This window comes from Pelodiscus sinensis, chromosome 12 (assembly GCF_049634645.1).
Source record: "Pelodiscus sinensis isolate JC-2024 chromosome 12, ASM4963464v1, whole genome shotgun sequence".
NCBI classification, from domain to species: Eukaryota; Metazoa; Chordata; order Testudines; family Trionychidae; genus Pelodiscus; species Pelodiscus sinensis.
This window is the reverse complement of record NC_134722.1, coordinates 46,793,258-46,809,692: the sequence shown is the minus strand read 5'-3', so window position 1 is coordinate 46,809,692 and position 16,435 is coordinate 46,793,258. Positions and strand designations below refer to the sequence as shown.

Genomic DNA, 16,435 nt, shown 5'->3' with positions numbered 1-16,435 from the left:
GCAGTTGATTATTGAAAGCCTTCAGCCTGCATTATTGTTCCTTGACTTGAAAGGACAGAGATTGAAGCATTGAAGGCTGAGACCTGTGGCCTTTATGGCAAGTGTGGGCAATAACTTTTGATGCAAGTATTTGGTAAGTGGTCAAGGGTCACACTCTTCCATGATATTAATGGAGGAAGTGCAGGGTCTGGGGTGGACAGTAGGTGCAGAAGCAAGCTTGGGGTATGGGATTGGGGTGCAGGAGGGAATCTGGGGCCTGGGAAGGAGTTTGGGTGAAGGAGGGGGTTGTGGCCTGGGGCAGTGGTTTGGGGTGCAGGGTCTGTGAGGGGGTATGGATGCAGGAGGATTCTGACCTGGAGGAGGAGTGTAGGATGGGGTGCAGGGTCTGAGAAGGGGTTGTGACCTGGGGCAGGGAATTGGGGTGCAGGGTCTGTGTGGGGGTATGGATGCAGAGGGTTTGTATTGTCACCTGGGGCACGGGTGCAGGGGGGGAGCAGAGAGTTGCGGGGAGGTTGCTAGGCTCTGGCCAGGAGGTGCTTATCTTAGGCGGCTCCCAGCCAGCAGCCCAGCGAGAGTCTCAGGCACGCCCCCTGCTTGCCACACTCTGCACGCCATTCAAAGCAGCTGGTTGCAGAGGCCATGTGCTCTCTGCATACTATGTGCCCCTTTGAGGGGGACCCTTTGTGCGCTGCAAGCACAGCCCAGGCAGCTCCCATTGGCTGGTTTCCGGCCAGTGGGAGTTGCGAGACTGTGCTTGGGGCAGCAGCAGTGCAGAGCACAGAGCCAAAAGCAGCTGCAATTTGCTTCCTTTTATGTGTCTGGCATGATCCTTGGTGCTCCTAGCAAGCTGCCAGTGCGTCCCCAGCGGGCAAAGACAAGCGGCTCCATTGGAATATTTCCACTCACCATTGTCTTGCGTTTCTTCGGAAGGAGGCATTTCAGAATACCATTCTGCATTTGGTCATTTGGAGGTGAAGGCAAGCTAGGTGTCCTGCGTAACGGCAGGAAAAGAGACATTTCAAAACATGGGCTACAACAACCAAATCAAACAGCAACCAAAATACTATTTTGAATGTCTTTGGGCAAAAGAAGGAAGAAAGCCATGGTGGGAAAGCCACGAAGGCTGCTGTTAAAGAATGTACGATGCACTGATGCATGGGTCAGGAGCTCTCTCTGTTCCTGCCCTTCACTCTGACTTCCTAATCTTAAAGACTGTTTCTGTGTATAGCTGTTATCTAAGGCTGTTTATAAGAGGCCTTCTCACTCTCGGTGATAGGAGTCCTATTGGATGATAATAGCAGTTACTTGCATCCTGCGTCTCTCGACCACTCAACAGATTTTTTATGAGTTTACTAATAAGGAGAATCTGAAAAATCCCCATCTAATTAGATTTGGGTGGTATCCCTCCAATTATTTTGTTGCAAAGAAGAATGAAAATAGGGAGGCAAATGGCCTTTGGTTGTCATTCACAGGGGATGTTTTATGAGGTTTTTTTTCTAGGATCATTTACCAAAATACTGATTAAAACTTGCAGACGTTGCCTATTTGTTTCACCCTCAATCTTTAGAGGTATTTTCACTGTGTTTATCAGGAAATTTTGAAAATATTAATACTCATATTTCTGAAGTCCAGGATAATTATTCCTACAACAGCTTTACCAACACACTGCAGCTATAAATGTGCAGTAAATTAAAGCAATCAAATAGGGCATAAATAACTCAGGAATCAATCAACTCTTTCTCCAGTGACCCTGGAGCTTAATTCAAAGCTTCTTATTAACTTTGTTTGCATGGTACAATCCCTGGAATATAAAGTGGACAATCAGGTCATTCTATGACGGCAAAATCTTTGCTGTAACGTGAATGGAAATAGTTTGCCTGGGTTGTAAATGCTATGGATGGATCAGGGAAGCCATTAAAAACTCATGAACTCTAAGATAGCCTGTTCAGTTGAATTCTCTTCCTCGTGACAGTTACATATGAAAAGCTATCTTACAGCGACATTAAGGAATGTACTCACATTGACCAAAGCCAGAAGAGACAACTTAGAAAGCCATCAGTGCATCTGTAGCACACAGAAGGCTGGTGACAGAGAAGCTGACAGTCTGGGTAGGCCCCTGGGCAAGGTGTGTGGAGGGGTCAGGTCCACACACCCAGCAGAAGGGGCAAAACCCAACCCTCAGCGCCACACAGAGCACACGGTGTGGTGCTCTGATGGCAAATGAAAGCAGAGTAGCAGAAGCTGGGATCCCCAGGCTCCTTTTAATCATCGGGCCTGGGGCAACTGCCCCCTTGCTCCACCCCATCTGTACCATGACCACTGGCACCAGAAGGGAGAGTTAAGGCCCAAGTGGCCATCTTAATCATTCCACTCAAACTGGGGCTATGTTATTTATTAAAGGAAAAACCTAACAGCAGCAGCACAGACTGTGGGCTTGTCCACACAACTACTTCAGACCATGTAAGATATGTTGCTCATGGGTGTGAAAAAACACACCCTTCTAAGCAACGTAACTTACATTGACTTAAAGCAGCCTCCACAGCACGCTTATGTCAGGGAGATGCTCTGTCACTGATAATAGGCCTCGTTGGACTTCTGTATTTGGGAGGACGGCTCCAATCCAGCCAACAGGGCTGTGCAAATTCTGTGCAAGCCCACAGAGCCACCATTTCAGATTTCTGCAGGGAAAGGGCAACTTCACCACTTGCCACACCCGAGATCCACCTTCTGGCATTCGATTGAGCGGGTCTACTTAAGACCCGCTAAATCGAACACTGAGGGCGGCTCTGGTATTCATGCAGTTGTGAGAAGTAAGGGAAGCTGACAGGAGCATTTGCTTCTGTTGGCCTCCCTCTATGAAGATGGTGCCAATCTTGGCTTAAGGTAAGCCAACTCCAGCTATTTATTTTACGTAAGCCAACTCCTGCTACCTATCTATTGTAGACCTGGCCTGTTTATAAGCAGATTCTGACTCCTTGCCTTAGGTGCCAAGCTTGGAGAAGCCTCCTGTCTCTTCTGTAGAAGTCATTGCATTGCACGCTAAGGCTGCCTGGATGAGGCTTGGTGTACTTTTCACCAAGATAGAGTAATTACATGGTCAGGCTGCATCTTAACCAGACATGCAACATTAGTGTCACCGTGCCAATTTAGTGCAGTAGTGAAGACGAACCCTGAGACCCTACACTAACAAACCAGAGCAAAGCCTTGGTCAGAGGTAGCATAAAAAAGATCACACCCCCATTGCAAAGTAAAAAATGGGAAAGGCCATCAGTCTTGGTGTTAAAGACTACTTCTTGTTACAGGTGGTTTATACAAAGACAAAAACCAACCAGCCAACCACATTTTTCTCATTTTAACAAAGTTCCTCGTTTAGTGTTAGAAGAAAACATACCCTTTCTGAGATTTTATACTAGTGTACATACCCGACATTTGATTGCAGTCTGGTGGGGCAACATTCTCACAGTTCTAAGTACCTATATCGTTTTAAGTAACCCCTTTGTTTCAAGATGAAACTAAGACCTGTGACCACTGATCAAGCAGAGGTGAAACAAAATCAAAATGCTTCCACTCTATAATCTACAGCCATGTTGAACTATTAAAACAACTACAAGAACTCAGGCTGACAAGCTAATTCCCAACGAGGAAGCAAACCAAAAAAGTCATGTTCATTTCAGCTCAGAGAAAGCAAAATCAATGCTTACCCCATGGAAAAGACTGGTAGAGAGAAAAATGTTATCTCCAGACTTCATAAAGGGAATTCTTTACAAACATTGGAAATATTAAGTGAAAATATTAAAGCCATTACTCACCAGTGTCCTTTTCATAGTAAGCATGTATAACTGTGGCTAACGTAATGCTATACACTGAAAGGACAAAACCCACCTGCTATGGCATGAAAGTGAGATTTCTGAAGTACCAGAACAGGAATATGTCTGTATACCAAATGTCCTTCATTAGAAGCCTACAGTCAGCATGATGTGATATCAGATCTGATAAACTAAACAGGGCCAGGCGTGGCTAGTATATGGGAAGAAAGACCTCCCAATGTGGTATTAATACTAAATTTACTCCCAGGGGAATTCTGCACCACTGTACACATGTACAATTCATGTTTTCCCCACAGATTTTTTTTCTCTGCAGAAGATAGCTTCTGCTGGAGAGGCACTGCAGTTTCATGTTTTGCCCACCAGGGGCTGCTGTGGCACCAGAAGAGAGGGCAGCCAACTGGTAGGTGCTTTCCCACAGTGGGGCTAGGTGAGGAGGCCCAGCAGGGACAGAGTGTGGCACACTAGGCTGCTGGATACTGGGGTTCAGAAGGGCTAGTGGGGGAGGGGGACAAGGGCTCAGGAATTAATGGGGTGACAGCATTGAGCCAGGGACTGGATGAGAAGGGGGCCGCAGGGTCACATGAGGTACAAGGGGCAGAGTCATATGAGGACACAGGCTGCATGGCCTCATGGCAGATGTGCCTGACAATGGGAGAGGCTACAGATGAGCCAGGGTCTGGCCAAGGGAGGTTCCCTAACTCCCAAACAACAACCCCGATTTTCCCCCCGAAAACAACCCTTCTCCCACCCACATCCAGCAACCATAGACTCATAGAGCTGGAAGACACCTCAGAAGGTCAACAAGTCCAGCCACCTGCCCAAGGCAGGACCAATTCCAACTAAATCAACCCAGCCAGGGCTTTGTCAAGCCAGGACTTAAACACCTCTAGGGATGGAGATTCCACCCCCGCCCTAGGGAACCCAGCCCAGCGCTTCCCACCCTCCTAGGGAAATAGTTTTTCCTACTGTCCAACCTGGACCTCTCCCACTGTAACTTGAGACCATTGCTCCTTGTTCTGCCATCCCTCACTACTGTGAACAGCCTCGCTCCGTCCTCTTTGGAACCCCCCTTCAGGAAGTTGAAGGCTGCTCTCAAATCCCCCCTCACTCTTTTCTGCAGACTAAACAAATCCAAATCCCTCAGTCTCTCCTCATAGGCCATGCGCTCCACCCTTCAGGTTCACTTCCATGCTCCTTCCCTCTCCCTCAGCTCCTCCGTTACTCCTGACTCCCCCAAGGCTTTGCACTGCTTCTGAGGGGCGCGAGAAATGCAGTGTCCTTTAAATGAATTATCATTCACAGTTCTGTATTAATAGGCCTTGTAAGGAATCTCTTAGTCAAAAAACCCCATTTCTTAAGTCTTTTTGGTGCCCAAGCTGCCAGCAGGTATTTTGAAATAAATGACCAAAATAACTGCCACCAGTGGGATCATACTGTGTTCTTTTGATGAACTACGCAGAAACAACAAGGAGCCCTGTGGCACCTTAGAGACTAACAGACTTATTATAGCATAAGCTTTCGTAGATAAAAGCCACTTCATCAGATGAATTGGAATGGAGTTTAGAGAGACATGGGTATACATAGAAGGACAACAGAAGAAACAGGGTACTTGTGTAAATGTTCTTTTTTTTGTTTCTCTCTCTATATATCCCCAGTCCTCTGTAAACTCCATTCCAATTCATCTGATGAAGCGAGTTTTACTCACGAAAGCTTATGCCCTAATAAATCTGTTAGTCTTGAAGGGTATGTCTACTAACATTATTGCAAAATAAAAAGAGAGCGTCTACACTGCAAGCATTATTTTGAAATAATAGTGAGCTGGGAGACTTTTTACTCCAACTTCTTACTCCAAGTCATTTCACGAGGAGTAAGGGAAGTTGAAGGAAGAGTGTTCTTCATTTGACTTCCTGCTGTGTGGACAGCACCAAAAGCCGAGTTAAGATATTGCAATTGACGTAGCTCAAGTTGCGTAGCTTAATTCAAATTTTGCTCTGCCGGGTAAATGTGCCCTAGGGTGCCACAGGACTGCTCGTTGTTTTTTGTAGATACAGACTAACAAGACTACCCCTCCAAGACTATGCAGAGTTGTACACTATTATGCGTGCAATTGCTAATCTTTTGGGCCAGCCTTGCCCAAGATGTAGAAATGATGCCAAAGAAAAATATCAGAGAGAGAGCCACATTAGTCTGTATCTTCAGAAACAATGAAAGCTTGTGCCCAAATAAATCTGTTAGTCTTTAAGGCCTTATCTAACACAAGGATATTGACGCTCCAGAGAGTGCTCTTGCGGGTTTGATTTAGCGGGTCTAGTAAGGACCTGCTAAATCAAACACTGCAAGCGCCTTGTCCACCCTGCTGCTCCAGGGGGTGGGGAAGAGCAAGGGAAGTCGACTGGAGTTGCGCGTGGTAAATTGCATTTCTCCCCTAGTGCAGGCTGGCTGAAGGTGCGGGGGTGGCAAAGAACGAGGGTTCTGCAGGGCTGGCCTGGCTCGCAGCAATTTCTGCACCGCCCGCCAGGGGGTAGCCAAGGAAAGGGCTCGCTGGAGGCACGTGCTCGCTGAGGGGGGGGTGCATGCGCACACGGACTGCGCATGCTCAGTAACGGCTGCAGAAGACGCTGCCCTTCGCTCTGCCCTCACTGCCCCTAGCACGCAGCCCGCCGCTTTTAAGGGGCCAAAGCGGGGGGAGGGGTGAGTGGGATGCGGGGGGGAGGGGGGGCGGCAGCTGCCGGAGGCAGATCCTTATGGGGGGCAATTTCCTCCTCCACCCCCGCGCACCTGAGACTCAGCCCGCCCTGCCGCGTACCCCCGGCCCGGCGCGAGCTCTGCCGGGCGGCCCGGGCTCCCCCCGCCCCCGGGGCCTCACCCAAGCGAAGGGGCCAGGGCCATGGCCGCGCGTGAGCAGGGCGCCGGGGTTGTTGATATGGTCACCATGGAGACAGGCCCCGCCCCTCTCGGCTGCCCAGGACCCCGTCGCCGCCATAGCTGCCCTGCGGCCGCCTGACCCAGGGGCCCGCGCCGGGAGCGGGAGGGGCGCCTCCGCCAGCCTGCACCCGGGCAAGGCGACAAGTAGCCTGAGCCGGCTACCGTGGCAGTGCCCCGGGAAAGCGCTGTTGGGCAGGCTGGGAATACCCTGGGGAAGGCGGGCGCAGGCTGTAGGGGGGAAGGCGGGAATGGTTGGGGTGTCCTGGGGAAGAAGCTGCAGGGGGGCACCCTGAGAAAGGTGGGGGCAGGCCGCAGGGGAAGAAGGACGCAGGGGCTACGCCGGGGAAGGGGGACGCAGGCTCCAGAGGGTACGCTGGGGAAGAAGGATGCAGGCTGCAGGGGGGTACGCTGGGGAAGAAGGATGCAGGCTGCAGCGGGTACGCTGGGGAAGGCAGGATTGGTTGGGGTGTCCTGGGGAAGAAGGATGCAGGCTGCAGGGGGTACGCTGGGGAAGAAGGATGCAGGCTTCAGGGGGTACGCTGGGGAAGGCGGGGGCAGGCTGTAGGGGATGCGCTGGGGAAGGCAGGAATGGTTGGGGTGTCCAGGGGAAGGATGCAGGCTGCAGGGGGTACGCTGGGGAAGGCGGGGGCAGGCTGTAGGGGATGCGCTGGGGAAGGCAGGAATGGTTGGGGTGTCCAGGGGAAGGATGCAGGCTTCAGGGGGTACGCTGGGGAAGGCGGGGGTAGGCTGTAGGGGATGCGCTGGGGAAGGCAGGAATGGTTGGGGTGTCCAGGGGAAGGATGCAGGCTGCAGGGGGTACGCTGGGGAAGGCGGGGGCAGGCTGTAGGGGATGCGCTGGGGAAGGCAGGAATGGTTGGGGTGTCCTGGGGAAGAAGGATGCAGGCTGCAGGGGGTACGCTGGGGAAGGCGGGGGCAGGCTGTAGGGGATGCGCTGGGGAAGGCAGGAATGGTTGGGGTGTCCTGGGGAAGAAGGATGCAGGCTGCAGGGGGTACGCTGGGGAAGGCGGGGGCAGGCTGTAGGGGATGCGCTGGGGAAGGCAGGAATGATTAGGGTGTCCTGGGGAAGAGGCAGCTGCTGGGGGGCGCCGTGGGGAAGATAGGGGCCATACTACTGTGGAGAGCGCGGAGCATTGGGGTTGCTGTGTGCAGCGGGGGGAGGGGTTCCCGGGGCGAAGGTGGGAGGTCCGCACACCGGTGTGCCTGGGGCTCAAGTCTGGACACGGCGCCGTGCCTGGCTCCCCGCGGAGTTCTTTCGCCGCACGGGCTTCTGGGGCTTGTAGTGCCCTGCGCCGCTTTGCGAGCGGGGCCCGCGGCGAGCGCGAACTCTCTTTCCCAGCGCGCGCGGCGGGGGCGGGGCGCGGGGCGCGGGGCGCGCTGCCCGCCGGGAGCTGTAGTCCGCGCGCGGGGCGAAGCGGCTTGTGAGGGGCGGGGAGCGGACTCGGATTCCCGTCGGGGCCCCGGCCCCATTGTGGCCAGGCCCGACGCCCATTGGCTGGCGCGGGGAGCTGGGCCTCGCTCCCCGCCCGCTGACACAATAGCGAATCCAAGATGGCGGATCCGGGCGCGGGGAGCTTGCCCGGGGGGGACGCGGGGCTGCCGGGCCCGCCCGAGGAGCAGGAGCTGAGCCAGCGCCTCCGCCGCCTCTACCCGGCCGTGAACCAGGCCGAGACGCCGCTGCCGCGCTCGTGGAGCCCCAAGGACAAGTACAACTACATCGGCCTCTCGCAGGGCAACCTGCGCGTCCACTACAAAGGTGCCCCCCCCGCCGGGCCCGGTCCGGGGCGCGGGGCCGGGCTGCTCCCGGCCCGGGGGGCGGGGGTGGTTCGGGCCGGGTGCGCCTCCCCCCCCCCCGAACGGCCCCGCTGCCTTGGGGGGCGGCTGCGGCCCCCGGGGTGGGGGAGAGAAAGCGGCGCCGAGCCCAGCCCCCATGTCCGGCTTATGTAACGCGCCGCGGTGTCACTGTGTGTGGGGGGGGGGAGCTGGCTTCTCCCCCTCCCCGTCAGGCCTCCTGCTATCCCCCCCCCCCCGAGGGGTGGCCCAGGGGACTCGCGGCTGAGCCCCTCCAGCGCTTGGGTTCATAGGAAACCAGGCGAGTTCAGAGCCCCAGGATGTCCTCCCTTCCTGCCATGGGAGCTGCCTTTCCAGAACAGCCAGCGAGAGCGGAGGACACCCCCACCAGCCTAGCAAACACTGATGTCATCCTCATCTGGCACACTGGGTTTGCTCGGGGTGCTGAGACTTCTTAAACCGGGGGCACTGGTGTGCTGCCTAAGAGGGTAGGCAAAGAGCAAGCTGCGGGAACACATGGGGTAGCTCACATACAGGGTAGGGTGGCTGTGCCTGCTTGGGCTGAGGAGTCACCCTCCAATTTCTCAGCAGACGCAGGATGACTTGTGCTGTTGCAAGTCCTTTGCTCCGTTCGAGTGGCGTTGCTTCGAAACAGATGGCCTGGGACCTTGCCCCCCTTAAGTGCTCATCGTTCAACTCTTTCCTAGGTCATGGGAAAAATCACAAAGATGCGGCGTCAGTCAGGGCTACACACCCCATCCCTGCAGCTTGTGGCATTTATTACTTTGAAGTGAAGATTGTCAGCAAGGGGAGAGATGGGTAAGCACATTGCTCTAATTTGATTCCCGTGTCGTGTGTGTCTGTGTGTTGCTCCCTTTTGTTTTGCTCAGCCTCCCTTGTGGGAAGGGTTAGAGGTCACTCAGATGACATTTATAATAGGCAGAAATGTGGTGTGTGACTCCGTCTCCGTAACCAACAGGTGGCAAGCCAATAATATGTATTGGAATGAGACGCATTTATGCAGCGCCTCCCTGTGCTGTTTCATATCGCCCATTCTGACCATTTGAGCCGTGCTAAGCCTCTAATGCTGTTTGAAATTCAATATGGACTGCTGGAACTGAATACATGAATATTGCAACATTCTTAATAGGAGTGATACCGGAAACCAGTCCAGGTAACTTCAGGGAAAATGGAAAATTCTCTGGTTTCAAAGGGGAGTGCCCATAAGGAAGTATTTCCCTTCAAGGATTCACTCATGTCAGAGGAGGTGGAAGCTTTGCTAAATGGCTGAGAGTGAATGAGGGAGTAAGATGGGTCATTAATCATTGCCAATTGCTACTTCAGAGGCTAATCTACATTAGAGAGCTTGGTTAACCCCCCCTGCAGTGGTCAGAGGTGTGAACAATCCACCCTCCTGGGGGATGTAGTTAAATTGACTTAAGTTGGTGAGGGCACAAGGTCAATGGGACAGTTATTGAACTCTACCCCCTTTGCTAGGTGGTGGGAGAACTGCTCCCATCATTCTGAGAGTCTATACTGTAGCACAGCTGCTATGCCGCTCTTGTGTTTCAAGCATAGACGCTTCCTAACTTGAGTGTCACAAGCCAGCCAGCTTCCTGAAAGGCCCAACTGAGAAACCAAGACACTTCAGGGCTGGCTCAGTGCCTGGAATAGTCTCATTCAGATCCCACTTCTCAACCGTCACTAGCTCTCATTGTTGGGAAGTGTGGTGAAGAAAGGGACGTGTTTTCCAGATCAAAGGTCTAGAAGAACTTGAACCTTATGCCTCAACTGTTAGGTTTGCTAGATGAAAAGCAGTAATGGAATTCTGGGAGGTCCATCACCTTCTCCAGAAGTTACTTGTGTGCAGTGAGAAGAACAGCTATCGAAAGCGGTGGTTCTCAAACTTTTTTTTCTTGTGACCAAGTCGAAGAAGATTGTTAATGCCTGTGACCCAAGAGAATTCTAACTTTCGATTAGTGTGCAGGCCCCAGGGTGGGGCCAGGGATGAGGGGTTTGAGGTGTGGGAAGGTGCAGTGGGAGTGAGGGTCTGTCTAGGGGGTGTGGGCTCTGGGGTAGGGCTGGGGATGTGGGATTTGGGGTGAAGGAGGGAGTTCCGGGCTGGGATGTAGGGCAGAGGGTGTAGGCCCTGGGGTGGGGCCAAGGATGAGGGGCCTCTGGATTTGGAGCTGCTCAGGTCTGGGACAGAGGATTGGTGCTCATGGTCTGGGCACGGCTTACCCGACACTACCGGTGAGTGGTGCAGCAGCGGTGCTAAGGCAGGCTTCCTGCCTCTCTTGGCACCGCAGACCGTGCTGCGCCCTGGAAGCTGTGCCCTGCTCCCACCCACAGGCACCAGACATCTCTCATTGGTCGGTTCTCAACCAGTGACAGTGCAGAGCTGGTGCTTGGGGTGGGGACAGTACATGGTGCTTCCTGGGTTCCCCTCCACCTCTCCTAGGAGCCAGACTTGCCCCAGGGCGCAGCGCAGTCTGGGATGCTGGGAGAGGCTGTGCTGGTCACCCTAGAGCAAGGTGACTGCCGGTGCTTGCTGTTCTGCATCCCAGTACTGGGCTCCAACCTGTAGTTTGAAAACCACTGGGCTGAAGGGAAGAAACCAGATATTTGTGAGCGTAGCCTGGAGATGTGTATCTTCTGCCATCAGTCTGGCCTCTGGATTTCCACTTGATTAGGTTGTTTTCTGAAGGCTGATTACACCATAGTGGTTAGTGACAGGCAACAGCTGTGGGACTGGGAAATCCTCGTGCTGGAGGCAGAATGCCAAATTCTGACTCTTCTTCCCATTAAAACTAGCTGTTGAAATAACATGGGTTCCTATGGGCTGACTCTGGACTGATTCTCCAGTCTGCTTCATCGTAACGGCTGGAAGCACATTGTGTCCTTTGGAGCAGAATGGGAGCATTGTCACTTTGCAGTGTTCTCCAAGAGTGGGGGTGAGTACCTACTCTGGATCCCAGCCAGACTCCTGCTTCATGTTCACTACTACAGTAAGCAATCATCTGGGAACAAAGTTAGAATGTGTTGGGGGATGTGGGATTCTGCTAGGGATGCTGACGGGAGGGAAATTAATGAAGTGTTGTGTGGTTGGCAAGGGTGGTGACTATTGCATCTGCTTCTCATCACCTGGCTTGTGTAGATGAGCTAGCCAGGAGGAAATTGATGGCCACATGCTGTACAAATATCATCTGTCGACTGAAGCATGAACACGAGCGTAGCTATCCAGAGGGGACTACAGTCTTGGGTGAAATTGGTATAATCCCGGTGCAGCTGTGAGGACAGACTGGATCCAAGGCAGGGTAGACCGTTGTAGGGAGGACAGCAAGGAACCAAAATCAAATCACAGCCAAGGTTTCTCATTTTTGAAGAGTGCTGGTTTTGCCAATGAGGACTGAAATGAGATGTCGTTTTTTTTGTTTTTTTTAAGAGCTTTATGGGGGATGTCTTTGCCTGCAAGAGCCCAGGGTAGGATGGTATTTACCAGAGTGGGTTTTTACTGCCCTGGAAAAAAAGCTAGTTAGTTCCAGTTCAAGGCATTTTCTCTTCTAAAAACAGTTTCATTAACACAGTCCACATTATGCTTCATTTTAGTTACATATTCAAATTGTGATCACATAAGATGATAGATTTGTAGATTAATTTAGGATTGTACAAACAAAAAGTAACGCTGCATTGGTTGTGATACTAATACTTATTTACAATACTGACTACGGGAACATCTGTATGCTTAGATTCGGTATTTTCTCAAGGCAGTTATGCATGAAATGACTCCTATTTTAGTTTTCAATATTGTATCTATGGGAGTTGAAGACATTTGATTACATGAGAATGCCAGTAATGCAGAATTGTAGGCTTGGTGCACTAAGCTATAACTGGTAGGTTCTTAATACCATGTAGAATTGCAGACTACCCGTCCATTTGGCCATGCAGGATTCTGAAGCAGAAGGCCAACTATGATATAGAATAGTAATAGAGATGTAGCCGTGTTAGTCTGCTCTGGCTGAAACAAAAGACAGGACTATACAGCACTATGCAGCATTTTAAAGACTAACAAGATGGTTTATTAGGTGATGAGCTTTCGTGGGTCAAACCCACTTCCTCAGATCAAATTGTGGACAAAAATTGGCATATATGGTCATGCCAATTTTCTTCCAGTTTGATCTCAGGAAGTGGGTCTGGCCCACGAAAGCTCATCACCTAATAAACCATCTTGTTAGTCTTTAAAGTGCTGCATAGTCCTGTCTTTTGTTTCAACTATGATGTAGTGGGTAGACCAAACCTATTCCTCAGTTTTGAATGGATGCAGTCACAGTTGTAAAGATTTTGTTTTATGCTGGCTGAACTTGCTCAACAGCATGCAGTTATTTTTTCAACTTTCCAAGTTTTACTCTTGCCCTAAACTATTCCTTCCTTCCCTCCCTCCCCCCCTTCCCAAATTGCCAACTAGGGTAGAGATTCCTATTTGGACTGGAGTAGTAGTACTAAGCGGAGTAGCTATTATGATAGCACCCAAAGACGCCAGCAGCGGCAGTCAGATAGACCTAGTCCACTTGAACGACAGTCTCGTGTGGAGATGGCAAAATCATGTGAGCTTGCTGGTTGACTCGTGAGCGCAGAGCTCTGGATCTCGGCAAGCCGTTTCTCTGCTGCAGCTCGTAACTTGACTGATTGATTCCTTGTGAAGCACAGAGGCATGTCTACCAACACCATGGCGAGGCCCAAATCAAATGCCACAGCATGCCAACACCATAGCGAAACAATGAGAGAAACTTAAAAACAACAAAAACTTAAAAAACAACAAATAGTTTGGTAGCACTTCATAGACGGACAGAACACATAGATGGGATCAGGAGCTTTCGTGGGCACAGCCACCATCGATGTGTTAGACTTTAAAGTGCTACCAGACCATTTGTCATTTTTTTAAAGTTTATCCTGTACAGATTAACTCGGCATCCCCCTGAAGCCTCAATACAGGCAGTCCCCGGGTTACGTACAAGTTAGGGACTGTAGGTTTGTTCTTAAGTTGAACTTGTACGTAAGTCGGAACTGGCTCCAGATTCAGCCGCTGCTGTAACTGACCAGCGGCTGACTACAGGAAGCCTGAGGCAGAGTTTCTCTGCCCCGGGCTTCCTGGAATCAGCCGCTGATCAGTTCCAACAGCAGCTGAATCTGGACGCCTGGGACAGAGCAGCTGGGGTGCTGCCGGGTTGATCCAGTAGCGCTGAGGAGCGGAGCTGCGGGACCAACCAGCAGCGCCCCAGCTGCTCTACCATAGGCGTCCGCAAGAAAATCCTGGTCTGCTGGGGGAGGGTCCCCCCCAGCAGACCAGGGAGACGCGGAGCAGCTTTTCTCGCCGCCCGCGTCCTCCGGGGCGAGAAAAGCCTCGTTCGTAAGTACGGATCCGACATAAGTCGGATCCGCGTAACCCGGGGACTGCCTGTACAATGAGAGTCCCCCGAGGCCTTGTTTTGATATCCAAGATACATCTGTGCTTGTTGCCCTATTATGGGTGGAGAGAGAAATTAGTTGCACAGTTTGCATTGAGAGTGCTGAGACGTAAATCTAGAAAAGCGGGTGTGATCCTAGGCATTGCCATACTGAAGCATGTGTTGGGGGCCCGGCAGCGCTTTACATACTGTGCAAACTTTTCAAAGATCTCCCAGGTCGGGGCCCTTTTGCTGAACTGTTCCATGGAATTTGGGAACAGTAGGGCTGCCATGGCTCCACAAAGTCAGAACTTCCCTTTTGTGGGCTTTGTCTCATCCTTAATGTGGTGCTTTTCTGGCTATCCCTTGGGGCCCCAGTGTATCAGTAACTGGGCATCAGGTGTGCATGTCTATATTGGCCTGAGTCGGTCAGTGCTTGGCACGTCCACGGTGCTGCTGGTTTCCGTTTGAGGAGGTGGAATACTGGAATCGCACAAGGGGGAAAGAAGCAGTGTGTTCCCAAACCAGAGGCGCTCATTCTGTGTCTTGGGATCCTTCCTAAAATCCCTTAGAGATAGCAGGTCAAGAGGACTTTTGGAGCCTGTAGGCTCTTACGCCTAATGTTGTTCTGCCGATGGGGTGAGTGTTACCTAGTGCTGCTCACGGGGCTGCCATTGTTAGGTACGTTGCATGTGTTTTGGAATGGCTAAACGATCAGCTTGCGAAGCGAGGCCGGCCGTGTAGGGGGCTGGGAGAGCCAGTTCCACTAAGCGGCGAGGCCGATGGAATCTGATTTTGCTTAGCACGAAGGGAGCAGCTTTGTTTTATTAGCTGTATTAGAGAGCTGGCGGGTGCAGTGAGTGATGACAATCCATGGCCAGGCTTAACCGAGGTGATGGCCCTCGCCCACCTACGTGGCGGTTTAAGCCTGCGACTAGGCAGGGGGGTAAAAGCGCTGGGGCGCAGCTTCTGTTGTGTAAAAGGGGCTTTCCGAGGGAGTCCAACTTGGTTTCACTGCCCAGCAGCACAGCTGGCTTTTCTGCGGACCCCTGGCGCTACAGGGGAGTTGAGAACCTGGTGTTGACGAGCTTGGCATCCTGGACAGAACCGAATTCTTGGAGACGCTGGAAGTTGCAAGAACCGAAACACATGCTGGTAGCTCTGTCCCAAGGTGCAGAGCAGCACTGTTCTGTCAGGGAGCCGCGCAGCTTGTCTTTCCAGGCTGCTGGGTGTGTCTGCCGTCTCCAGGGGCTCTGCTGGGGGACTACACCACAGAGAAGCCTAAGAGGGTTGGTTCCTTGCCCTTCCCTGTCCCTGAGCTGCTCTGTTGTCTGAGCCCTGGTAAACATTGGCTTGGGCCCAGGTGGATGTTACAAAGCAAAGGGCAATATCCAAAGAGCACGCCTGGCACCCATGGAGAGCCCGTTTTTGAGCCTGTAAGGTTCTCCCACTCCGCCAGCCTTCCTCCCGCCACGTTGCAGGTGGTGTGCTGGGACCACCGCCCTTCTGGCCGAGGAAGACTCACGTTGGAGCCTGGCAGTGCTGCTCCTGTTCGTTTCCAGATAGCTGTGGGCTTGGGATGTGAATGGTTAACCGGTAAGCATCACGCTTAATGGGTGATGCTTACCGGTTCCAGATAACTGGTGGGATCTGGAGCAGCCCCTGCCAGCAGTGTGTGTGTGTGGGGCAGGGGAGAGGGGGGTGCTGCTCCAGCCCAGCCACAGTGGGCCAGGACGGGTCCGCTCCATCCCAACCCCCATTAATTAGTTAACTGATTAGCCATTGCATTTAACTGGTTAGCCAATTACACGGGATTTTACATCCCTAATGGGCAAGTCTCCCCTTCTGGGGAAGGCTCTGCTGCCACCCCTGCTGGCCTAGGAGCAAGAGCTCAGGACTGGGAGATACACCAGAGTGAGAGTGCCTGGCAAGTCCGAGCTCCCTCACCAGTGTTGTACACGTGTGTCATGGCTAGAAGCACCAGCTCGCTCCCAGAGACTGGGCACCGTCTGCAGATCTCTGCGGGGTGGCCCCAAGAGGCCCCCCCATGTGTGGAGTTGCTGTAGGGCCCCAAGAGGCCCCCCCCCATGTGTGGAGTTGCTGTAGGGCCCCAAGAGGCCCCCCCCCATGTGTGGAGTTGCTGTAGGGCCCCAAGAGGCCCCCCCCATGTGTGGAGTTGCTGTAGGGCCCCAAGAGGCCCCCCCCCCATGTGTGGAGTTGCTGTAGGGCCCCAAGAGGCCCCCCCCCCATGTGTGGAGTTGCTGTAGGGCCCCAAGAGGCCCCCCCCATGTGTGGAGTTGCTGTAGGGCCCCAAGAGGCCCCCCCCATGTGTGGAGTTGCTGTAGGGCCCCAAGAGGCCCCCCCCCATGTGTGGAGTTGCTGTAGGGCCCCAAGAGGCCCCCCCCATGTGTGGAGTTGCTGTAGGGCCCC

General features: G+C 52.8%; 2 protein-coding genes across 6 annotated transcripts in view; one reads left to right on the top strand and one right to left on the bottom strand.

Moving 5' to 3' along the window:
• TSNAXIP1 (translin associated factor X interacting protein 1) overlaps positions 1-8,119 on the bottom strand; it is a 40,273-nt gene extending 32,154 nt beyond the window's left edge. Inside the window, exons 1-2 of one of the 3 annotated variants that reach the window (XM_075940522.1) lie at positions 7,966-8,119; positions 907-991 (exon numbers count right to left, since the gene is read on the bottom strand). In XM_075940522.1, the coding sequence (XP_075796637.1) occupies positions 907-957 (51 nt within the window). In that variant the 5' untranslated portion in view covers positions 958-991; positions 7,966-8,119. Of the gene's footprint in view, positions 1-906; positions 992-6,605; positions 6,631-6,693; positions 6,777-7,965 lie in introns of those variants that run through there. The other 2 variants (XM_075940521.1, XM_075940523.1) reach the window with 2 other exon arrangements.
• A 53-nt stretch (positions 8,120-8,172) lies between these two features.
• The window catches only part of RANBP10 (RAN binding protein 10), a 113,817-nt gene continuing 105,554 nt past the window's right edge, over positions 8,173-16,435 (top strand). For 2 of the 3 annotated variants that reach the window (XM_075940528.1, XM_075940527.1), the window contains exons 1-2: positions 8,173-8,526; positions 9,269-9,380. In XM_075940528.1, coding sequence (XP_075796643.1) covers positions 8,322-8,526; positions 9,269-9,380 — 317 coding nt within the window. In that variant the 5' untranslated portion in view covers positions 8,173-8,321. Of the gene's footprint in view, positions 8,527-9,268; positions 9,381-16,435 lie in introns of those variants that run through there. The other variant, XM_075940529.1, reaches the window with a different exon arrangement.